At 42.3% G+C, this 25,027-nt stretch overlaps 1 protein-coding gene and 1 non-coding gene across 8 annotated transcripts in view; one reads left to right on the top strand and one right to left on the bottom strand.

Annotated features, from left to right (window-relative positions):
• Nucleotides 1-25,027, bottom strand: part of KMT2A (lysine methyltransferase 2A) — a 77,945-nt gene that overhangs the window by 17,251 nt on the left and 35,667 nt on the right. For 3 of the 7 annotated variants that reach the window (XM_070803499.1, XM_070803502.1, XM_070803505.1), the window contains 21 exons: nt 24,519-24,896; nt 24,120-24,193; nt 23,013-23,144; nt 21,766-21,879; nt 17,911-18,057; nt 17,432-17,527; nt 17,104-17,224; nt 15,473-15,595; nt 14,859-15,043; nt 12,340-12,513; nt 11,551-11,661; nt 11,178-11,251; nt 10,380-10,573; nt 9,928-10,034; nt 8,953-9,090; nt 7,777-7,935; nt 7,409-7,526; nt 7,211-7,289; nt 5,991-6,151; nt 4,577-4,762; nt 127-4,363 (listed from right to left, as the gene is read on the bottom strand). In XM_070803499.1, the coding sequence (XP_070659600.1) occupies nt 127-4,363; nt 4,577-4,762; nt 5,991-6,151; nt 7,211-7,289; nt 7,409-7,526; nt 7,777-7,935; nt 8,953-9,090; nt 9,928-10,034; nt 10,380-10,573; nt 11,178-11,251; nt 11,551-11,661; nt 12,340-12,513; nt 14,859-15,043; nt 15,473-15,595; nt 17,104-17,224; nt 17,432-17,527; nt 17,911-18,057; nt 21,766-21,879; nt 23,013-23,144; nt 24,120-24,193; nt 24,519-24,896 (7,108 nt within the window). The remainder of the gene's footprint in view (nt 1-126; nt 4,364-4,576; nt 4,763-5,990; nt 6,152-7,210; nt 7,290-7,408; nt 7,527-7,776; nt 7,936-8,952; nt 9,091-9,927; nt 10,035-10,379; nt 10,574-11,177; nt 11,252-11,550; nt 11,662-12,339; nt 12,514-14,858; nt 15,044-15,472; nt 15,596-17,103; nt 17,225-17,431; nt 17,528-17,910; nt 18,058-21,765; nt 21,880-23,012; nt 23,145-24,119; nt 24,194-24,518; nt 24,897-25,027) is intronic. The other 4 variants (XM_070803501.1, XM_070803503.1, XM_070803504.1 and 1 more) reach the window with 3 other exon arrangements.
• Nucleotides 16,289-16,422, top strand: LOC139176208 (small nucleolar RNA SNORA70). The gene has a single exon (XR_011560662.1). It is a non-coding gene; the product is annotated as a small nucleolar RNA SNORA70 (small nucleolar RNA).

Raw genomic sequence — 25,027 nt, 5'->3', positions numbered from 1 at the left:
CCCAGAAAACCTGAGTAAAGCAACTTGGGCAGAGGCGTGTCCCTCCCAGAAGACCACTTCAACAGCCTCTAAGCCAGAGCATGAAATCCCTCAGACCCCGCGGAGCCAAGGTCCACAATCTCTCACCCTGTGACTGAGGTCTGGGGTGTCGTGTTGGCTTCTTGGTCTGGAATGTGTGCTTCAGAAGAACTGGTCCGCAAGTGGGAAACTTTGTGCTTCTTGCCACTCCCTTTGTCCAAAGGCAGCTGAATCCGTTTGATTTTTGGTTTGGGTTTCGTGGGCCCCGGCACTGAGGGACTCGCTGACCGCTGTCCGGAGGATGGGGAACCCCCTGGAGAGGCTGAGCTGGCTTGCATAGCTGAGGGTAAAGCCTTGTTCTGCTCCAGGCCCATGGGATTAGGAGCATCTACTGTCTGGGTAAAGCTGGATCCCTGGGATCCTGGAGCAGAATCAAGATCCCGTTGGGAAGAGAGAACCCCAGTTTTGCTGGCGAGGAGCTGGTTCACATGGTGGAGCTGATAGTGTTCTTCTGCTTCCCCAGAAGGCGAAGCAGCTGTGACACCCGCTGTCTGGGTAGAGGGGAGCACACAGATGCTGGGTGCAGCCGTCATCGCGCCCGTGGAGGGAGTCTGTGACGTCCCCAGTGGTGGAAACATTCCCGAACTTGGCGGTAAAGCCACAGGCTGGTCTTGAATCCCCAGGCTCTGCTGGCTGGCTTTGATTAGAAGATTGCTTATGGAGCCGATATCCGGGGTACCCAGCAACCTGGGGTTGGTTAACGCGACGTGTCCTGGAACAGATGCACTACTTGTGGGGGCGGTGGTAGTTTGCATGGATACAACGTTCAGGACGGAGGAACCGGAGGCCAGGCCAGACACGGGCCCTGTCGTGAGGTGGCTGGTATCCTGGCTTATGGTGGCAGTGCCTGCCGCCGGGGCAGTGGTCCCCCCCACACTCTGCGGTAGCAGGGGTGCCTGTTCAAAATACATAATGCCAGATTTAGACCTTTTTATGATGTTGGGGACAGTTCGGTGAGATGAAGTATTCAGTGACCCCAAGTCTAAGAGATTGGGATGATTCGGAAGTTGGGAGGGAGTGAAGTTAATCAGTGTCATGTTGGAAACCACGTCTGAAGGGGCAATGTTGGAAGGGGTACTAGAGGGGGCAAGTTTCTTATTCTTTCGGGTCTGCAGGCGAGATATGGGTCTTTTCTTGAGTCCAGAGGATGGAGTGGCTACCGTGGTACTGAGGTCTGTCCTCTGGCTGGCTTCTGAAACCAAAAGCTGGGGGTCTGGAGAAGGCTGAACCCCGATGAGTAGGCCCGAAGGACTGCTGATGTTGGGGGGGAAGCTACTCTGAGTAGCGGCGGGGAAGGAATGTAAGTGCTGGTGATGAGACATGGGGAGCAAGCCTTTGGTAGCAGGAGGGAACAACGACTGAGAGGCTGGCAGGTTCGGGTTGAGTCCTGTGGTGAGGGTGAGACCACTTCCCATGGGGCCCAACACGGACGTGTTTGTCTCCATCACACTGGGTGCTGAACTTACAGACGAGGTCAGCTGGATTTTCTGGGTCACTCCATTCGGAAGGGTTTGGAGGACGTAGAGTGGCTGCATGTTCTGGTTAACAACAATGAGTTTCTCAGTGGCTGGCTTCAGGTGGGGCGGAGTGGTCTGGACAGCGGCATTGGAAATCTGAGACGGGCCAGGACTGTCAGTGGAGTTGGGAGCGTATTTCTGATTCTGGATGGGAACAGTAGGGGAAACGGGTACCTGAAGGCCAGGGGTGTTGCTGTTTCTAGTTAAGTCCTGATTGTTGCCATGACCTTGCTCCACAGAGCCACAGGGAGGGCTGGAGATGTGGTCCGCATCCATGTGACCCTGGATAAAGTGGTCGGGAGTCATGTGGCCCTCAGGACTGGGATCTACTCCTGGACTCAGCAGGGAGGAGTCGCCTTCAGAGGAAGCTTTTTCTGTGATGGTTACTCTCTTCTCTCCTGAGTCTGAGATCACGGCTAGCCTACTGGAGTTCTGGCTAGGGACCGTGGGACTCCGGGTGGTCAGGACGGAGAGATCTGATGGCAGCTCTAAGGGCAACTCAAACTGCTCCTCCGCTGAGATGGAGGAAGAGACACTACTGTCCACAGGCTCTGTCGTCGGCAACTGCTGGGAAAACACTTCAAAAAGACCCATGTCTTTTTCACGATTGCTGTCAAGACCCAAGCCTTCACCAAGGTTGAGGAGTTCTGACGAAGAGGACTCTGGGCTCTCACCCAAAGCCTGCATGGACGGAGTATTCTTTAGGACAAAGTCCATAATGTCCGAGGGCAGGATGTTCCCACAGTCGTCACTGTTGTTGTTATCCGAATCTGACTTCAGGAGCTCGGTGTTATAGGTGTCCAGCAAGTTTTTATCTGAAGGGGTGCTTGTGTGGACCCTGCGGCTCGACTCCAGCGAGCTGAGCTGAGCCTCCAGGGAGTCCTGCCCCGGTGCTTTCACTCTGCTCACGGCGTGGCAGTTATCCACCTTTGGCTCATTCTTGTGGCCAACTGAGCTCTTAATGACATGTTCCTTTTCCCCAGTGTCTTCAGGCCGATCCATCTTCAAGTTCTCTGTTCCGTTTTCTTTACTGTTTCTTTTTGGAATCTGGCTGCTCTTCCGAGTTGTGGCTGTGACGCTGGTATCACTCTCTGTCCCATCGTCGATGCCATCCAACTGTGAGATTTTTGGAAGATCACACTGTTCTTCCTCCCGAAATAAATTATGGGGTGTCAGCCGTTCCTCTCCACCTGAAGAAATCACTGTCCTAGAGAAGTTGTAATAGTATAAGTCGTCTTCATCTGAAGTGCTCAGGTCGTCTGCCCCGTCCACCTGTCCTTCAGCGGACCTCTTGCCTCGCTTCTTCCCAGTTGAGCTGCTGTAAAATGGAATGTCTTCTTCGCCATAGGACCTTACTCCATAGAGTGGGGTGAGCCCAAAGAACATGTTAGAGCGTGCCCGGGCACTGCGGCGGGGGTATCTCCTCTTGAAAGAGCCATCTTCCTGAGGTTTGGGGCCATCCGGAAGCATCAGGTTTCTGTCCTGTACTGGAAGATTCTGATAGTTGTTACTTTGAGAATCCTGGGATGACGTATTATTGGGGCTTGGTTGGGCCACAGGACCATCTCCTGGGCTTTCTGAGGCAGAAACTGGTTCTGTTGGAGACACAGACTCTATCTGCAAAGGGGAAACGGGACTACTTTCTTTCAGGGTGTTCTTGGACTGACCCTCACTCTCCATTTTTAGAGGTGTCAGTGTTACTTTAACTGTGCGTTTCCGGGGTGTCTGTAATTCCTTTGCAGATCCTTCCACTTGCATGGATGGAGCTTTGGGGACTCCTGGAATAGGATGGACTTTGTCCCCAGTCTTCTCAGAAGAAACATTATTACATGATCGTTGCCCCATGAAATCAGGAGTCAACATTTCATCAACAAACTCTGGCTTTAGGTTTCCTTCCTCACCAGTTGCCACCTGACCAGGTTCCAAGAAAGGTTTACTGGAATGCTTTTCTTTGAAAGTTTCTTTACAAGATTTTTTCCCTTTCTGTCTCCTATCTCTGGAGCTGGCTCCCACGTGTTCATTGATAATGGATGATCTGCTGCTCACTCCAGACAGCTTCAAGGTTTTGACTTCAGCATCTTCATCGGGATTGGGGTTTGCTGACTGGTTGCCATTTGTCTGTTGGTCTCGCTCGTTTCTCTGCCCTCTCAAATGGAGTGGTGGGAAGGGGAGGCCCTCTTTAGAAGAAAATGGCACTGAAGAAAGGTCAGCAAAAGTGCCCATTTTATTAACATTTAATTCTCCAGCTGTTGCATTATGAACCTGCGGAGCCAGTTTCGGAATGCCAGGGTAACCAACATTATGGGCCGATCCCTCTGAGTTCTTGGAACTCGGCATTTTGGTCTTCTCTCCCTTCAAAGAGGAGCTCTTGGATGTCAAGTCTGAAGCACTGGAATGCTTCGTTTCTAAAGATGAAGAGCCATCCAAGTGACTGGTTTTAGTGCCCACAGTAACCGCTGTCCTTTGCAAATTTGAAGAGGTGGGAGTGTTCTGCCCTAAATTAGCATTAGAATTCAGTGGCCCTAAGACATGATCGACCGCTTTGGCACTTGACTCCAGATCCGCAGTGGCCCCTGTGGTGGAGACAGAGGAGACACTGTTCCTGGAGTAAGTGCTCCCAGTTCTCATCGGAGACATTATCCGGAGCTTAGACCGCTGGGGTGACAAGGAAGAAGTACTGTGACGCCTGGAGCCAATGCTTCGAAGTCCAGAGGAGAGTAAAGGGTCACCCACTGTGACTATTTCATGAGTGGTTGGGGTAGGGCTTCCTAAATGAAAGAGAAAAAGTAACAAAATCTATTACAGATAGGATAAATGTGTTGCAGTCTCTGGTTTCAATGACTTGGCTATGTATGTTAACAGGTAACAGAAAATCAACATTTTCAATTGGCAAACATCATTAAGATAAAGTTTCCTGAAAGAATTACAAACTAATCTTGAGCTGACCTTGTTGGGTCGAGTAGGTCAGTGAAGTCCTTTACCTGCAGAAGGCAGTGGTCTACAGCCAGGAGATCTCTGTGTTGGAGAATAGCTGGGTGTTCGAATCCTAGGGACCTTTGAGATGACGTGATAGAAACAGGAACCAGAGGTTTGGGAATGAGGAGGTCGATCTGGTGATGGAGGACTTACAATTTCTGCTGTGTTTTGACTTTCCTTGGGTGAAATTTCTGTGGCAAGAAATAAAAACTCTAACTATAAAAAAGTTTAATTTAAAAAAAAAAAATCAAACAAATGAGTCAAGAAAAAGCCAGCTATTAGATAAATACCAAAACAGAAACAAATGCCACCTTACAAAGCAATGCCTTTTCCCTATCCTTCAATCACAGTATTCCTCCAAATCAAATTCAACTTCCAACTTTTTTGCAAATAAAATGAAAAGACAATCCTCAGAATAGGAGAAAATATTTCCAAATGAAGCAACTTGATAAGGTATTAATCTCCAAATACACAAACAGTTCATGATGCTCAGTACCAAAACAAACAAACAGGCATTTCTCCAAAGACACACCGACGGCAAACACACATATGAAAAGATGCTCAGCATCACTAACCATCAGAGAAATACAAATCAAAACTACAACGAGATATCACCTCACACTGGTCATAATAGCCATCATCAGAAAATCTACAAACAATAAATGCTGGAGAGGATATGGAGAAAAGGGAACACTCCTACACTGTTGGTGGGAATATAAATTGGTACAGCCACTATGGAAAACAGTATGGAGGTTCCTCAAAGAACAAAAAACAGAACTATCATATGACCCAGAAATCCTACTCCTGGGCAAATACCTGATAAAAACCATAGTTCAAAAAGATATGTGCACCAGTGTTCACTACAGCACTATTTACGTAGTCAGGATATGGAAGCCACCTAAGTATCCACCAACAGAGGAATGGATAAAGAAAATATAGTACATATATACAATAGAACATTACTCAGCCGTTAAAATGGAATGAAACAGTACCATTTACAGAGATGTGGATAGACCTAGAGACTGTCACACTAAATGAAGTAAGTCAGAAAGAGAAAAACAAATATTGTATCACTTATATGTGGAATCTAGAAAAATGGCACAAATAAATTTATTTGCAAAGCAGAAATAGAGACACAGAGGTAGAGAACAAACCAAAGGGGGAAGGGCGTGGGATGAATTGGGAAATTGGGATTGACATATATACACTACTATATATAAAAGAGATAACTAATAAAAACCTACTGTGTAACACAGGAACTCTACTTAATGCTCTGTGGTGATCTAAATAGGAAGGAAATCTAAAAAAAGATGGGGGATATATGTATACCTATAACTGATTTCACTTTCATGTATGGCAGAAACTAATACAATATTATAAAGCAATTACATTCCAATAAAACATTTTTTAAAGAGTAACCTGCAAAAGACGGTGGACTGTGAGCGATGGTCCTGTTTTCATCATGTTCAACAGTGCTGTTGATATCTGGCTCCACCACCGGGGGACGGCACTCGACGATCTTGCACGTGTACACGCAGCGCTTGCGGGCGTCCGTGGTGCTCCAGTACACCCGAGAACACCTGCACGCAGATGGCCACGATCACCGTCAGTGAGCGCACAGACGCAGGTACCAAGGCTGTCAAAACCTCTTCTCAGCCAAGGTTCCCTGGCCTCCTGCATTTACAGAATTTAGCTTTCTTTCATGGATTCTTATTAGAGAGTCCCCTAGTTAGGGTTTTCTGAGTTTTTTGAAGTTCTTGATTTTTTTTCTGGCCCCTTGAAAACAGCATCAAATTTTTTTTATTGTGTTGTAAGCAGGGGAAAAATTAGTAAAATATCCTAAAATGCAAAGAAAAAAACCCCCACTAACTATTACAAGACATAGTTGTGGGCCTTCAGGAAGGGATAACTGGCCCACAATGTATACAAGTGAGGAAAGATCACACCTGACATGTTTCCTTTGCAAGGAAAGTCCCATGACACAAGAGAAACGTAACTGCTTTAAATCAGCTAGATGCTGGTGGACCCTACTGCTTTACACAAAGGGCTGCCAGCTAGACGTGGAGCAGAGACTGCTGAAAGAACTGAAATGCAGAATAAACTGGCATATACATAGAACAAATGAGACTCCAAAGGGGAAGAGAGAGAAAGGGAATTTTAAATTTATATTGCCAGTTTGCTACAGGTTTAGACAATTTGCTGCCTGTGGGAGCAAATTGTTACTATAAATTCTTAATGAAGAATCTGATTGTTATTGTGGGGGTTTATATTTTCAGAAGCACCGATAAAATGTAAGATGTAAAAGGAGGACAGAGGCATAAGGTGTTTGATGCCTGACAACAACTGGACTTATGAACTGAGGTGAATGGAATTTAGTGGATTCTTAAAAGAGACTGACCTGGTGTTTTCTAGGTTTTATTTGGAAATGATTCTGAAATTATGTCAATTCTTTCCTTCTACAATTGGATCTAGCTGACATAAAACGATACCTGAGTCTCAATCTACAAGATGTTGCAAACAAAAAAAAAGCAATTACTTAAAACCTGCTAACAAGTATGGCTCTACATCAGATGACCCACTTACTGCCTCAGGGCATTCATGTGGTAGGGCTGCTGTCTTCTCTCCACAGAGTTACTTACTGATATCCAATAGGAAAGAGCTTATCCTCACAGTCAGAGAGATCATTCAGAATCCCTAAGCAGTCAATTGTCATGGAGCCTGAGTAAGGAAAGAAGAACTGATTAGAGGTGACTATGAGAAGGCCCACTTTGTAACTGAAGACTTAAGTACCTCAATGACACAGCCAGCCTCCCCGACAACCAAGGCCCATGTCCTACCAATCATCATGTGGATATTTTCTGGTTCTAATCCATTGAGAAACTTCCTTCTCAAGCTGATTCCTTCAAAGTCCACAAACACTCTTCTAAAAACTTCAAATCCATTCTCAGGAACCACCTTAAATGAAAGGCCAGGGTAGCTGTTAGGCTCTCCCTTTATACACTATTCTCAGGATATTGACTCAGCGGGAAAGACAAGGCGTATCTCTAAATCACTCTTCTGTTTCACTAGCAGGGCCTTTGATAATTCTCCCAAGAGAAGGTGATTCTAGGAGCACCTAGTAGGAAGGTGTAATACAGCTCACCACCTTGCTATTAATATCTTCAGCCTCTTTTCCCAGAGAACTCAAAAAGCAACTAAAGCTCACCTCGCCTTTGATCAAATCCCGATGTCGTTGGCAATACACTTTTTTATCATCCAGAAACACACAGTTCTTGGCTCGGGAACACATGAAGTGATAGTTGCTGGTGCAGGATGTAAGGCAGCAACCCACAGTGGCTCCTGGCTTTTGGCAGAATTCACATCTCTAACAATCCAGAAAGAACAGAGCCTGAGTCAGACTTTCAGATGTTTTAGCCATTCTCCATCTTCTCTACAGAGTCACCCCATTCTGGGTTTCCCACAGTTCATTTTGTTATTGTAATCTGCTGAATTACAGAGAAGTGATATGAGCCATAAAGCCTCCTCTATAAATCCTTTCTTTCCCACAGCCCATGGGGCCTAGAATGATTAAATTTAAATATGATGATTTGCTTTAGAACTTGGATCAAAACAGGTTTTTCTAAGATGCACAACTGATTCAGAGAAAACGAAACTCTGAACATCATTGTTAAAAACATTATCTTGGAAGAAAGCTATTATAGCCAAAAGAACTCAGTTCTAGAACGATTATACTAGTCAGAAACATAGTGGTTCTTAATTAGTAGGCTTAATTGATGAATTTATATGATGCAAAGATTTTCTTCAGCCAGGCTGTATGTTGCCACCTCATTCTGTCACAGTCACAATCTGGGTTCCTCTCCAGGGAAGACTTTTGCTTTGTGCCCTCCACACATTTTACTTATGTTTCTTATGCATGTGCTATTTTTGTTGCTTTCTGATAATCCTTCATTTTCTCCCCTCCTTCAAAACACAGCTTTAAAAATTCTACTCCTTCATGGCCTTTTCTGCTTACTCTCAGCTGCTACTAATCATTTTCCACAGCCCCTCTTTGTATATGTACTTTGCGGGTTTATCCTAAGAAGCCTCAGAGTGCTGATTCAACTGGAACCTTTGAGGTCATTTTGTCTAAACCACTTAAATGAATACCTTTCCTGAGCATCTGAATTATCTCTCTAACCAGATAAGACTATTTCCTATTTCTTTTGCACCCATCTTCCAAGGGTCAGAATAGCAATCTGCCTACAATGCACACCAATATTTGCTGCTGGCTAAACCATTCTGAAGAAACCAAGAGAAACATCAGCGAGGCAGCACTGAGCCTCAGAAAGAACATCTGGAAACTGAGAGGGAGTCCCCGTGACATTCACCCACAAGTTCTTACCAGCTGCTTGCCCCTGATCACAGCCATATGCACATTCTTTAGTGATCCATCATCGTCTTCAAACACTTCTGCTGACCACAGAGCGCAATTTACATGTGTCCATTCATTCTGGCCAATGTAAAGCAAACGGCCAGCATCCTATGAAACAAAGAGATTTCCTTTTTTCTTTAAAGAATGTAACATCAAATAGGGTTTTCCTTGGTATTGGCTTTACCTGAGTCAGGATAACTTCAGTAAATCAATTCAAATTCTTTAACTCATGGGTGAGAACAAAAATCACAATTCAAAGTTTCTTTTCACTTTTCAACTCTTTACCTTTTCCATAGACTAGAAATAGTTTATAAAGAATTTAAAACTAAGCAATGTGTTAAGTTTATAGAAGTGCCCACTGACTTCTTTAAAACCATTTTTCAAAGCCAGTTCTCTCAGCTTGCATTAAAAATGTTTTTTAAAAAAAATATAAGCTTACTATGTGCCAGGCAGGCCCTACAAAAGGCTTTACATACATTATTTCCTTTAATCTTCATAACCATTCTGAGGTAAGAATTACTATCCTTATTTAAAAAATGAAACTGAGGGTCAGAGGTTAAGCTCCTTGCCAAGGTCAACAAGTAGGCGGCCAAGCACAGAAGTGAATCCAGGCAATCTGTCAGAACTAGGAATCTTAACCACATTGCTAACTACATTAGACACAGTTATTTAACGTGGAACTTCTATTCTATTGACTCTCATAAAAGTCTTTTTTGAGAAACTGCCTATAGACGTTTATGAGAAATCAGCATATTAATATAAGGTAAGTCATCTTTTAAATCAAGTAAATCAGTTATAGAAAAAAATCCTAAGTACCACAAACTAAGTGACAAATATTCATTTTATTCATTAAATAAAAAGTCTAAACTGGTCACCAAGTTTAGACAGAAATAGTTCATCATGGGTTAGTCTATTAAGCACAACTCAGTGCACCAAGGTACTTACATTAGCACTGTCGTCACCATACGTCAAACACAATGCACACTGTCTGTTATCTTCTATGCCTGGGGGTGGGTTCAGTTCCGGACTATCTTCTCGACTCCTATCAGTACCTTGGAACCCAAAAGACATCCAGTTAAAACTGTTAACTCCATGTCTGATTACCAGTAAAAAAGAAAACAATATAGCTTAAATAGTCTATAGCCTATGAAACACTTTCAAAGTAATGCTATCTTACTATCTGCTTTCTGTTACATTGTAACAGAAATGAATACATTGTAACAGAAACTGATACTTGTATCAATTCTTTGGTAACATTCCAAGTGAAACAAAAATGATTTTATTACCTTTAAGGATCACCTGAAAGTTTCCCAGTATGGAATTACATTAAATTTAGATTCACAAAGTCAATCACTTGCACTTAGAAATGGATAATATGTCTTCATTTGGTGTCTTACTCAAAATTGGTGGTGTAGGAGGATGCAGAGGAGTTGGTGAGTCTGGTTCTCCAGGCCCTTTAGGTTTGGGAGCTGGAATGATTTTCTTCATTAAAGGAGGCTGCTCAGTGTGGCTGTTTTCCTCTCGCTCCTGCCACTGAGCATAATTATGGTCAAGTGAAGGTGGAAGCACTGCGTTTGGTAACATCCCACTGCTGGAAACAATCGATTCAACAAGTATTTATTGAACTCCTACAAGATACCCAAAACTGAACAAAACAGTCAAATTCTTGATATCATCAGGTCTCGAGACTGTGCAGTATATAAGAACAAATCACAGAATTTGGAAACTGCCTACACAGGACTTTATTATTTTTAAAAATAAAATCCTGATGTATTGTGACTCTTGGTTAAACTTCTAGAAACAAATGATAACCCTGAAAATCAAAAGGATTTACTGGAATAAATAAAAGTTTAAGGTTAAATATGGAGAATCAGAAACCGCTGAGAGCATCATTTGAAGCAAATAAAATAGAACGTAGTTATAATTAGCCCAATTACTAGGATATATATATATATATAGGACATGTACTGTACATATGCCACAAGTTCCCTAAAACATAACAAATACATAAAGAATAAAAGGGCAACAGATTACAATAAACAGTAAATGTTGTCTCTAAACCAGCAATAAAAAGGCATTCAACTGATTAATCTTCAATAATAAAATCGAGTCTAAAATAAAACCTCAATCTAAAAATTTAAGAAAACTCAGATTTCTGATGAGGAGAAAAAAAAGTAATAACTGAATTTACTCACTTGCTTGATACTTTATTTGGCTCCCAAAACCTGGACTTTTTGACACTGAACCATGGAAAAACACGTTCCATTTGCTAACAGAGAAATATACAAAATATAAGCATGTGACCATTCATTTGGAAAGCACATAAAAACTAACAACTTCACACCAGCTTCTTTGTCAATATAAGGATGATTTCAGGCCACACCAAGAGAAAGTCCATCCTCTCTGGGACCTCACCAATCTCCTCCCAAAAAATCAGAGGAACTAATTAAACCAAAATAATTTATACACATGGCAAAGCAAAACACAGACAAGAACAAGTCTGTTCTGTTCCTGGGGTAACAACTCACAGATTAAGTATCAAAGACATGAACTATTAGTATCATTCACCCGAATAAAGAAGGACTTGACCATGCTGTTGGCTTTTTTAATCTCTGGCTGCCCTCCATCTGAATTAATGGCTGCTTGAATGATCTTCACGATATCGTCGCTGAACTCCAACTGTATACAAAAACAAAGTATTAATTATTCATAGAATAGTATGCTCTCAAAATCACTTCCTCATCCAGCAAAGAGATCCAACAGAAAACGGACACCCTAATATAATATGGTATCATTTCTCTTTAGTGGAGGCCTCTGGGATTTAGTTCATAGTTAACTTGCAGCAATCAGGAGATGCCAGACTAATAAGGCAAGAATGCAAATAAGTTAGCTGCATAATGGTAAGTTATCCATACTGGGCCATGATTTTTCACTTAGACTGAAATGAATAAACAAATGAACAATGGATATGAGACAACAGACAATCATTTCCTACACATTCTTCAAACCACAAAATTAAAAGACTTCTATCTTCAAATAAACATCCAATGTAAAAAGACACATTATTCAGGTGTATCTCATAAGAGGCAAACCCGTTATCTTCACATTAGCATTTCTGCATAAACAGTGTTAATATAAAAATAACTTTAAAAGAACTCAGATGAAAGTCAAATCAAAAGACAATACCCTCTCTATCATAACCCATCTTCCAAAACACAGAACTAAAACAACACACATATTTTTATTTTTTAATGCTAATAAATTGTCTTTTAGTGCTAACATCCAGCCTCACCCCTAGAAAGACTCAGGAAGCTAAACTGGCACTGGAAATCTGGGTAGTTTGCTGTATAGACATACCACAGATGTGTAGTTCCCTTGGTCCATTTTCCTCTTGACTCCTTCCAGATCTAAAGGCTGTTGATCTTCCTGTTTGCTGACCTCAGTGAGCACTGGTGGATCAGGTCCTTCTGGGGAGCTACGAGAAGGTATACTCTCCTCTGTCTCAGGATTTAAGTCCGGAGGTTTGGCAGCCTGTTGTCAGGAAATATGTTTATTTTATCTAACACTGAAAATGAGGTATACCCATGGAAATTCTATTTAAAAAATGAATAGAGACTGGAAAAGCAAAGACATCACTTTGCTGACAAAGGTCCGTATAGTCAAAGCTACGGTTTTTCCAGTATTCATGTACGGATCTGAGAGGTGAACCATAAAGAAGGCCGAGCACCAAAGAATTGATGCTTTCGACTTGTGGTGCTGGGTAAGACTCTTGAGAGTCCCTCAGACAGCAAGGAGATCAAACCAGTCAATCCTAAAGGAATCAACACTGAATATTCATTGGAAGGACTGACACTGAAGCTCGAATACTTTGGCCACCTGATGTGAAGAGTTGACTCATTGGAAAAGACCCTGATGCTGGGAGATTGAAGGCCAAAGGAGAAGGGGGTGGCAGAGGGCAAGATGGCTAGATAGCATCCACTGACTCAACGGACATGAATTTGAGCAAACTCCAGGAGACAGTGAAGGACAGAGAAGCTTGGCGTGCTGCGGTCCATGGGGTGGCAAAGAGTCGGACACGATTTAGCAGTTGAACATCAACTGGATGATGCATATTATAAAAACCCAAAGAACTTGAAAATAATCAGAGATTTCTCAAACAATAGAAAAGGAAAGTTAAAAATGAGCCAGCTATCTAATAGCTTGGCTAGCTAACTTAGGAGCTTTGCTTGGTAACTCCCAACCTAGTATGAAGAAACAGAAACCATCTACTTGCTTTTGAGTAAGACAGCAACTAATTTCCTATTTAAAAAATAGACTTTATTAAAAGATAAAGCAGGATTTCCCTGGTGGCTTGGTGGTGAAGAATCCACCTGCCAATGCAGGAGACACGGGTTCAATCCATGGACTGGGAAGATCCTACATGCCACGGAGCAACTAAGCCTATGCACAACTATTGAGCCTGCGTTCTAGAATGGAAAGCCACAACTACTGAGCCCACGTGCTGCAGCTACTGAAACCTGCATGTCTAGAGCCCGTGCTCCACCGTAAGAGAACCCACTTCAATGAGAAGCCTGTGCATCACAACTAGAGAGCAGCCCCTGTTTGCTAAATCACAGAAAAGCCCATGAAGCAGTAAAGACCCAGCAGAGCCAACAATAAATAAATACATAAAATTATTTTTAAAAAAGAGAGAGCAGCGGCTTAGCTCTGAGTTAAAGTTAGCTATGTGGTTCTTCCAACGTTATACCTGTGTTCCCAATGACAAATTTATGTATAATTCATGACTTGAATGGACAAAACATACTGATTTTCAAATTGTGTCCTGAGGAGACCTGGAACTGTCCTGGAGCCAAAGGGCCTCTGGTCCCACTACCACCCTCGTACATCAGGTCACCACCCTGCTCCCTCTAACCTAAAGCACTATACCTGCTTCCCAACCATGGCTCCCACCTCTAGGCTCAGTCCTCGCCAATCTTCTGTCTCACTCAAGTCATTGTTACAGCTATTTTTTTCCCTCCTCTAAAAAGCAACCTAGACAGCATATTAAAAAGCAGAGACATTACTTTGCCAACAAAGGTCCATCTAGTCAAAGCTATGGTTTTTCCAGTAGTTATGTATGGATGTGAGAGTTGGACTATAAAGAAAGCTGACCGCCGAAGAAATGATGCTTTTGAACTGTGGTGTTGGAGAAGACTCTTGAGAGTCCCTTGGACTGCAAGGAGATCCAACCAGTCCATCCCAAAGGAAATCAGTCCTGAATATTCATTGGAAGGACTGATGCTGAAGCTGAAACTCCAATACTCTGGCCACCTGATGCGAAGAACTGACTCATGTGAAAAGACTCTGATGCTGGGCAAGATTGAAGGCAGGAGAAGGGAGCAACAGAGGATGAGATGGTTGGATGGCATCACCGACTCAATGGACACGAGTTTGAGTAAACTCCAGGAGTTGGTGATGGACAAGGAGGCCTGGCATGCTGCAGTCTATGGTGTCATGACTGAGCAACTTAATTGAACTGAACTGAACTGAACTGAAAAAGTAACTCTCATCAGGTTACTCTTTTGAGTGAAGTCCTTCATGGACTCCCTGTAGCCTTCAGAATTACAAAGTTCAGATTTCGTATTACAACAACAAGACTTTTGAAAGAGACATGGCCCCTTCCTTCTTTTTACCCCAGAGAAACATTTTACTCTTGGTGCTGAAGTTTTTCTTACTGGCCAAAGGCCAAAACAAGGAACTCTACAAATCTAAATGAAGAATGAAACAAAAGAAAACAAATTAGGAAGCACACAGGCACAACAACCAACACATTCCACAATGAGGTCAAAACAACCAAAGAGCAAGTTCTCAGGATACAGAACGACACCTGGGCCTACCTGTCGGTAGCGCAGCAGGTGGCTGGTGGTCCGAGAGTTCAACAAGGCTGTCAGTACTTGCTTCAGCGAGATCTGGAGCTCTTTCTCAAGGGCCAGTCGCCACTCCGCAGGGTGCCGCTCTGTGCAGTTCACACACGTGTAGGCCACACTCTCTGGCAGATTAGACAGAATCTCATACATCTCATCTGGGGAGACAAAAACCTACTGTGACAAGGTGCTCTCAGAGTGGAAGAGGGGGAAAAGAGGAAGTTATTCCACTGAACTTAACATCAGGCTGTATGTTAGAAACGTTAAGTCTCTCACACCCCCTAAGAACTCCTATGTACTGATCTCCAAAGGGACAGTATTACCACTAACTCAGGATTCAGCTACTGGAGAGCCAACAGGTTATGGTATCCACAAAGGACAACATTTAAGTATTTTAAAGAATGTGTTCAAGGTAAATGAACACAATGTAATACAATGATCTTATTTTAGAGACCAAAAAATAAACTTAAAAAGACTTCAAGTAACAGCACTACTGTAATGTTATGCAGTGTTATATTTATAGTACTTTGGGGCTACTAGTGCAGTGTACCAAGAAAGAAGGAAATTGTAATAAAAAAGACTCCAACCTTCTGTACCTGAAAGATTCTCACACTTGGAATGGACCCATCGATCACATTTCCCACACTGCATCATCTTACTCTCATAGTCATCATCATCATAACACTTATCACAGAGAGGGCAGAAGTTTCCTGAAAGCAAAGCAAAGTTTTCAGCAGGCCCTTGACTAACATATGGTCAATCTGATCTAAAATGTAAGCCACCACAGTCTGCTTCTGAAACTACTTACAAATGCCAGCCTGCATCTACCATGAAATGTTCACACATGTGTAATGTGTCAGGATTATTCTGAGCTCACAGAATATTCCACTAGTTCTCTTCTTTAGACCCATTTTTAAAGGTCACAAGGTAGCCTTTTATAGATAACATAATAGAAAAAGAATGGAAGACAGAACTCTCTCTCTTAAACATTCCAAAGAAATGTTTAAGTTTTTTAAAAAAGAGAAGGTAAAAGACGCACTTAATTTATACTTCTCCCTTATTCCTAGTGCTTTTACATTAGAGTTTAGAGCAGTGTTTCCTAAAATTCAGAAAAGTATACAATCTTCATCAGTTTGTTTTATCTGTGTATCCCCTATTATTTTTACTTAATATACAATGTTGACTTGCTTAATTTAAGTAACTTCAACAGTGAACTTTGTATCATTATTATCCTAAGTCAGTTTAATGTATTGCCTATAATCTTTTTCTAACACAACTGTTAAAATCCTGGGCTCGGTATCACCTAAAATCATTTCTGAAACAATCAAATGTATATTTACCTCACTTTGGGAAGTAATGCTTTAGAGCATTTCTTTGTGGTGAGTTACTATAAACAGTCCCCTTTGCAGCCAATTAAGCAGACTGTGCTCTTCTCCCATGGGGGCCCAGTGTGCGATGGCTGCACACAGCAGCCTCCTTGGTGGTATAGGTAGTCTGTTACCTGTACAGGTTGCCCTAAAGGATCTTAGAGACAGCCCTTTCCAGTGGACATTCATGACTGGCATGTTGTTCCCAATCCATGCTCCAGACAACTGTATCAGGAGCCTCTGGAGAGCCCCAAGGCACAGTGCCCAGGGTCCACATTGGCCAATTATAATGTCCATCTGCACCAAGCTGCAGAACAAGAAGCCTGTGATTGAGGCCCTCTGCAGGGCCAAGTTCAAGTACCCTGGCTGCCAAAAGAGCCACATCTCTAAGAAGCAGGGATTTATTAAGTGTTACAGGGATGAATTTGAAAGCATGGTTCCAAATGTTTTTCTGTTTCTCGACTGAATGGCTCTTCTTCCTCAAAAGCAGCTTATCCCAGATGGCTGTGGTGGGGGTGGGTCAAATACATCCCTAATTGTGGCCCCTTGGATAAGTGGCGAGTCTTGCATGCATGACAGCCTTGGTGGTGTCCCATCCTTACTCATGCCCACCAGTAAATCCAACTTTCCTGTCAAAAAAAAAATCTCCTTAATTCACACCCCAAAAGATAAGAAAACCTTTTTAGTTGCTACAATTCCGTGTGTCAAGAAAAGAGCAAGACCAGAAACTCAGGAAATGTGTCTAAACGGCATCCTTGACAAGAATGGTCCTTCCACTGCAGTGTCCACTTCGCCTCCCAAACGCTAAGAACAACCTCTAAAAGTTGACTAAGCTAGCTTTTCTGAGTTACCTTTAGCAAAGAGTTTGGCACAATCATGGCACAGTGAGAAATCGTGAGACCACTGTGCATCCCACCCTTTGCCGGGAGTCGTAGATCCACAGCTCTTGCAGCGAACACACTTCGTACAGATCTGGAAGAGATGGAAAGTCAATCGGAACTTCTTATTTTTAATATCTCTTCTTATTTAAGAAGATCTTTAAAAAATCCATTTCCAGAGTTGACTTCTCGACTGGAACGGCTCCTCTTCCCTCAAGCAGCATATTCCTCTTACAGCTTGTGCAAGCCCGACAGCCCGGCCCCAGGACAATTCCTCAAAGTTCACCTTGTGTGTACTCACCCAAACCTTCTTTTTCTTTGTGGGTTTGGTGGGGTAATTTGGTCCCAGGCACTCAGGGTGATAGCTGTTTCGGCACTTGTTACACTCCAGCAGCTGCTGTAGGAAAATAAGAGAGCAAAACGGTGGATGTCATCTCACCTCCAGTGAACACCTACCACTTAGTACCCCATTTCATACTTCTCAGGTAAATCCAGCACATCACTGTAACAGTTTAAACTTCCTCATAAATTACTCTCAAGGCATAGGGATTTACTTCCTGCCAAAGGTACTCAGTGATAAACATTTTGATGAAGCAGGTTCGAGGATTTTATCAAATATCACATTTTCTGCTATATTGATGGCAAATGATTACACTGCGTTAAATAGTCAAACCAGACTAAGCCTAGAGAGAAAAAATATAGACACAAAAATTCTAAATTAAAAGGCAGAAATGGAGAGAGAGAGTAATACGCTAAGTGACTCCATCACCAGCTTTGTACCTTTGCAGCCTGATGCTGCCTCCCACAGACATGACAGAACTTGCAGCGGCGACAACACCAGTTTTCCAGCTGGTCCTCCAGAGGGCGCTCGTTCTCCTCCAGACAAAACTTGTGGAAGGGCTCACAACAGACTTGGCAATACACAAACTAGGGTAAGACAGGAGCACAGAGGTTATCAAATACCATGCAGAAATACCAACCAAATCCTACCTGCTTATCTTGACCTTTACAAGTCCAGTAGTATATACTTTTTATTCAATATGTTCACTAAGCAGTGATTATGTTAAAAAAAGCAGAATACTGGGAACTGCAGGAGTTTCCAAGGACTAAAGCAGTAATAATAAAATTATAAAATAACCAAGTGGGGACTTCCCCGGCGGTCCAGAGGCTAAGACTCTGCACTTGCAAGGCAGGGGGCCCAGGTTCCATCCTTGGTCAGGGAACTAGATCCCACGTGCCACAACTAAGAGTTCACGTACCACAACTAAAAAATCCTGCATGCTGTAACTAAGACCCGGTGCAACTAAATAAATAAATACTTTTAAATAAAATAGAATAATTAAATAGATATATAATCTAAAAATTTAATAGAATGTGCTAAGTATCATAAAAGAAGTTATCAATAAAGCACTAAGGCAATGTAAAAGACTGTCGTACGGGGACATAGGGAGGGTTTTAAAAGTTTTCTACAACCTTCTAAACAACTGTAAGTTCTGGTCTGTCCTTCCCATCTCTTATTTTAGAAACATGTTATTCTCATTCTGAAACAGGGATTTTCAAAAATTCAAATGAGGGTGACTCATAATTTTCTTTTGCCATGAAAGAATTAGTGGGCCAAAACTATAAAGTCTACTTAGATAACTGTAACATACCAATGTTAATTTGCTGATTTTGATAATTATACTGTGATTATATAAGAGGATGTCCTTGGAAATACACCATGTAATATTTAGAGGTTTTTAAAAGGGCCTATGTCTGCAACTTACTCTTAAATTTAAGAAAAAATGTCTACATGTAAAACATATACATTTTATTTCTTATTCTGTAAAATACATATACAAAGAGAAAAGGATAAGGTAAATTAAAAATATTAATGTTTGGAGAATCCAGGTAGAAGGTATACGGAAATTCTTTGTACCCCTCTTGCAGCTTTTCTGTAAATCCGAAATCATGTCAGTAGAAAAGGTTTCAATGGTGGGAGAGCTCACCAATTACTGGTTGTGCTTTAGGAGCGCAGTGTGGGCAGTGTGCTGTTCATTTGCTAATTCAGTTTTTAGGAATCCTGTGGGACTGCTATGCACAGCTATACAATTTAAATTTGAGCAATTATACTCTGGGGAAAAAAGCAACCTGTTTTAACACAGAAGCTGAAGTACTGGTGTTACAAAAGTAAGTTATTCCTTTGGGGAGCATGTGTGTGCATGCAAAGCCTTAGATTAAGTAGGAAAAGAGATACAGTAGATGCCTGGCACTTACAGATTGAATAGTCTTAGTTTCAATGCTATCTAAAGCAACCTCAGCACTTAGAACAATATATTGTTTGTAACAGGCGCTAAGAAAATATTTCCTTAAAGAATGAATTGATGTTATTCAGTCGCTGAGTTCTGTCTGACTCTTTTTCGACCCCATGGACTGTAGCCTGCCAGGATCCTCTGTCCAGAAGGTTTTCCAAATAAGAATACTGGAGGCAGGTTGCCACTTCCTTCTCCAGGGGATCTTCCTGGATCAGGGATTAAACCTGCATCTCTTGCATTGGCAGTCAGATTCTTTACCACTGAGCCACCAGAGAAGCAAAGAATGAATGTGCTGTGCTGTGCTGTGCTTAGTCACTCAGTCATGTCTGACTCTTTGCAGTCTCATGGATTAGAGCCTGCCCGGCTCCTCTATCCATGCGGATTCTCCAGGCAAGAATGCTAGAGTGAGTTGCCATGCCCTTCTCCAGGAGATATTCCCAACCCAGAGATCGAACCCAGGTCTCCTGTATTGCAGGCAGATTCCTTACCATCTGAGCCACCAGGGAAGCCCAAAGAATGAATACCAGGCAATAATTTGTAATATTGCTAATGCATAATTTAAAATAGCAAGTGGGGAAAAAAAAATAAATAAAATAAAAATAAAACAGCAAGTGGGCAGGACTGAATCTCTTAGCCAGTGATTGTTTAACATCTGGTTACAACTTGGCTTTGGGTTTTATGACCTCAGAATACATATGAGATAATAAGCTAAGGAGGTATTCAGGAATTGAGAATTACATGAATGAAAATATTACTCTTTCCTATTTAGAACTGTGCTATCTTTTTCTCCTTTATTGTACACGTGGCAAATACTGCGAAAACACTGAAAAAAATAAAGAAAATAATAAAAGTCACCAATAATCCGACTACATGCTTAAGATTTTGGTGTAAATCGTTCAGAATTCTTCCTATGTATATATTTCAAAAACATTTTTCCAAACCAAAATGGGATTGTGCTTTACATACTATTTTGTGACCTGCTCTTTTAACTCAGTGCTGTGTCATGGACATCTTTCCATGTCAATATGAACCTATATTATCTTAAGGACTTCATATTTGCCATTATATGCGTGTCTTATAATTATCTTAACCAAGGTGCTGCTGCTGCTAAGTCACTTCAGTCGTGTCCGACTCTGTGCGACCCCAGAGACAGCAGCCCACCAGGCTCCCCCGTCCCTGGGATTCTCCAGGCAAGAACATGGAGTGGGTTGCCATTTCCTTCTCCAATGCATGAAAGTGAAAAGTGAAAACGAAGTCGCTCAGTCGTGTCCGACTCTTAGCGACCCCATAGACTGCAGCCCACCAGGCTCCTCCGTCCATGGGATTTTCCAGGCAAGAGTACTGGAGTGGGGTGCCATTGCCTTCTCCGAACCAAGGTAGCAGCCCCTTATTGATAACTTCTGGAGTTGTCTCCAATTATTCATTATCATAAATACTGAAATAAGCCCTTCTGTTTATCATATGTACATACAAACATGTATACATATAGAAACACATATATACATACCTATACGTATTTGCCGGGTTACCTAATTATATCCTCAAGATAAATGCCTGGAGTGCAAGTGCTGGGTTAGAGGGTATATCCATTCTAAAGACAAATACATATTTCCAAACAATCTTCTCAGAAAGATTCTAACTAGATTTTCAGAAACAGGAAGTCTCCATTTACACTTGATCCTTTTTATCATGTTTTAATTTACAGTGTATGGTAATAGGAAAGTTTGACATTCCCCGCACACCATGTTTTTACTTCTCATTTTGTGAATTATATATTCCTGTCTTTAGACTATTTTTTTAAACTGGGTGTTACTCCTTTTTCTTATTAATTGCTGAGAGCTCTTTACAGACAAGGTAGTTTTGCTATTCAAAACTATAAAATGACTACCAAGAGCAATTCTTTTTCTAGAAAAGCATTTATCATTTGTTTGGATACCTAGAAGAAAAATCAGAACTCTATATTATAAGAAATGAAACTGTTAAAACTTTCACACTCAGTAACTGCTACTCTAATAAAAAGCAGACTCCTTTTGTATACCTGTGGCGGATTCATTTCGATATTTGGCAAAACTAATACAATTATGTAAAATTTAAAAAATAAAATAAAATTTTAAAAAAATAAAGAGGATAAAAAAATAAATAAATAAATAAAGTATTTTCTGGGAAAAAAAAAAAGCAGACTCCTTTCTGAAATTTCTAAAAAACAAAAACATTTAAATTGCTGGTTTAAACAGGGTATAGTGCCTGCTATAAACCAACGAAACAGAATATAATGATTTGTTTCATCACAGCAAAATAATCTCTCATACTGTCTGACGTACCAAGAAGCAGGAGATCTTACCTCTACGTGGCCACTACTGGCACAGAGAAAGCAAACTACCCTGGGTGTTATAGGGACAGAGGTCAAGATTCCTAAGCCTCCCATCTCCCACACATTTTCTGCTTCACAATCCTCCTGTGGAGAGAGAGAAAGATCATTTACAAGAGCCATATGACACAACACTACATGGAAAATAAGGACGAAAAGCAGAAAAAGAGAGAGACACCAAAACGTCAAGAACACTTCATTTCAATGAGTTCAAAACTGCTGCTTTGAAACTTTTAAATCTCAAACACAATCTCTTAAAAGGATCACCTGTTAACCACAATGCAAAAATGTACTGGGACTAGATTTCCCTTAGAGTTTGGCTTATTCAAGTGATCATCATGGTTTGATAATTTCTATGTGAAACAATCACTTCCTCAGACACGGTTCTCATCAAAATGCACTTTAGAGCTCAAGATGGGCAGGGCTGTCTCCATGCCTCTGCCCTCTAGTCAGTTCACAGACTGACCTGGTAACAAGTGACCAGAGCTCTTACACACTTGAACCCATCTATTAATGGCAGGTCTTCACCCACCCACACTGCCCCCGGCAAGGACCTAGAGGAGTGGGAGGGAGACTCAAGAGGGAAGGGATATATGAATACACACAGCTGATTCACACTGTTGCACAGCAAAAACTAACACACCATTGTAAGGCAATTGTGTGTGTGTGTGTGTTAGTCACTCAGTTGTATCCGACTCTTTGTGACCCCATGTATTGTAGCCCACCAGGCTCCTCTGTCCATGGGATTTCCCAGGCAATAATACTGGAGTGGGTTGCCATTTCCTTCTCCAGGTAACATCATTTTCCTGATTTAAAGTCCACAACACTTGGACTTCCCCTGGTGGCAGGGTAGTTAAGCATGTGCCTGCCAATGAAGGGGACATGGGTTCAATCTTTGGTCTGGGAAAATTCCACATGCCACAGAGCAATGAAGCCCATGCCCCACAGATATTGAAGCCTAGATACTCCAGGGCCCATAAGTCACAACTAATGAGCCCCTGTGCCACAAACACTGAGGCCTGTGCGCCTAGAGCCTGTGCTCCACAAGAGAAGCCACCACAGTGAGAGGCCCGTGTACCACAACTAGAGAGTAGCCCACTCTCCGCCAACTAGAGAATGCCTGCATGCAGCAATAAAGACAGCCAAAAGGACAAAAAATTAAAATAAGTGCATAAAGTCCATAGAACTCGATACACTCTGTGGTCACGGAACACTTTTACCTTAAAGTCCACTCTGATCCTGTGGACTCCATCTGCTGGAACTTTCTGCTTGGAGCTATTGCCATTGGAGAGAGTGCTGAGGATGTTCAAAGTGCCTGCATTTTCCTGCTTATTGACCGGAGGTGGTTTCTCCTGCAGGGACAGAAGATAGATAAAGAACAAATCCACATCCGGCTTGCCTTCATTCTCACAACAAATAACAACGCAAACAACAAACCGTACTACTAGTTCTGGAAAACATGCTTCCCATTTAAGTATCCTATAGAGACAGAGAAGCAATCTTCAGTTTCCCCCCCACCCCCACTGAGGCATTTTATTGGCACGTATGTATTATATCCCTGGAAAAAACATGCCAGGATTTTCACTCTCATGCATCTTCGTCTTGCTTCCTTGTGGTCCATGATGCCTGCTGAGGCTGTCAGTACAATGAAGCCACGCTGATGAGAAGGGAGCAGGTTATTCTGCCACTGTTCTAGATCTTTGGAGTTGCACACATCAAATCTGGAGCTGATCGCTCCACATCTGTGTAACCTGCCTATGAGATTCAAGACAATTTTCCCAGCTCTGTGATCATCAGTGATTTCAAATTTGCAGCAGAACCACGCTTCATCATCACAGTTAGAAACAGACAATGACTCTGGAGCACGACTTAATAAGAGCTTGGCATTTGCCTCTCTTTTCAGCGCTGCCCATGTGCTCCAAAGCGTTGGCCTAGATGTGCATGCACACCATTATGGGGGCACAGAAAGAATCAGAAGATTCTTAAAGACCTGTCTCCACATAATAAAATAAAAATAGTGGACACAGAGAATGGTGATTGTTATAGACAAATACTGCTAAAGGAGGTTGAGGGGGGGAAAAATTGTACTAAGCAGTCTGTAATGTACACATAAGCATGTGGGGTTACGAAGAAAGGGAAAACAACCAGGGGGAGAAAAGGGAGCTAAAGCTTAAACCTGAAGTATGCTAATTTTAAGAAACTCCACTGCCATCTACATAGAAGCAAAAATGCAGTATCACTCAATCCTGTAATTGTTCAGGACTGGGCCACCTTCCAGAACAGAACCCATGCTTGAGAAATAGCAGAGAAAACAAATCTCTCCTCACCTTTTCTTTTGGCTTTTGTTTTACAGGAATACTTGGGCGAGGAGCCACTTTTTTCTGCTTGCTTTGCTCTGGACCTAAAGGATTCAAAATAAATTGCAGTCAGATGCCACTCAACAGTTAATGTTAAATAGCAATGATGACTCTAGGACTGATGGCCCTGTGAGGAAGGGGGCATTAGAAAAAACAAAAAACTATTTAAACTCTAGGCTTTAAATGGGAAATTAACACAGTATCCCCAACTTAACTGGTTTTCGCTTCTATTTTTTATTATCATTTAACAGTTAGAAGAGAGCTAATTTTCCTGTACCGAAGACTTAAAAACAGACACTTCAGGTTTCCAGATGCTGTTTAAGACTCCAGTGTCCTGTGTTGGTTGCTCCATCTGCCGTCCTCACTCACCTGACTCTGGAGGTGGAGGTGGCTTTTTCTTGGGCTCACTGGGAGTGGTCTTGGGAACTTCTTTTCTCGGTGGTGCTGTGCTGGGGGGTTGTGGGGGGATGGCTGGTGCCGGCTGGGAGACCTGCTTGCTGGACTTCCTGGAAGCGGGCGTGGCCACGTGCTTGGCCTCAGGTCCTGGGGTGGCGGTGTTCCCTTCCTCACTCTTGTCCTCCACGGATTTGCGGGGAGGAGGGTCACTGTTGCTTTTCTTAGGGGCAGGATCCTCTCTTGCCGATGGGGTAGATTTCTGACTGGAGTCCACCGAGTTCTTCACAGTGCTGCTCTCTTTGCTCTCCTTCTTTTCACTGGTCTTAGATTTCTTCTCTTTCTTTTTCACAGCTGGAGGGGGGTGCAGAAAGCAAGATTTTTTACACGAGAAAATTTATTGCAAATATAAGTAAAAGGACTTCCCTGGCAGTCCAGTGGATAAGACTGCACTACCAATGCAGGAGGCTTGGGTTTGATCCCTA

Source organism: Bos indicus, chromosome 15 (genome assembly GCF_029378745.1).
Source record: "Bos indicus isolate NIAB-ARS_2022 breed Sahiwal x Tharparkar chromosome 15, NIAB-ARS_B.indTharparkar_mat_pri_1.0, whole genome shotgun sequence".
Lineage (NCBI taxonomy): Eukaryota > Metazoa > Chordata > Mammalia > Artiodactyla > Bovidae > Bos > Bos indicus.
The sequence above is the reverse complement of the archived record's forward strand: the minus strand, read 5'-3'. Positions and strand labels throughout refer to the sequence as shown.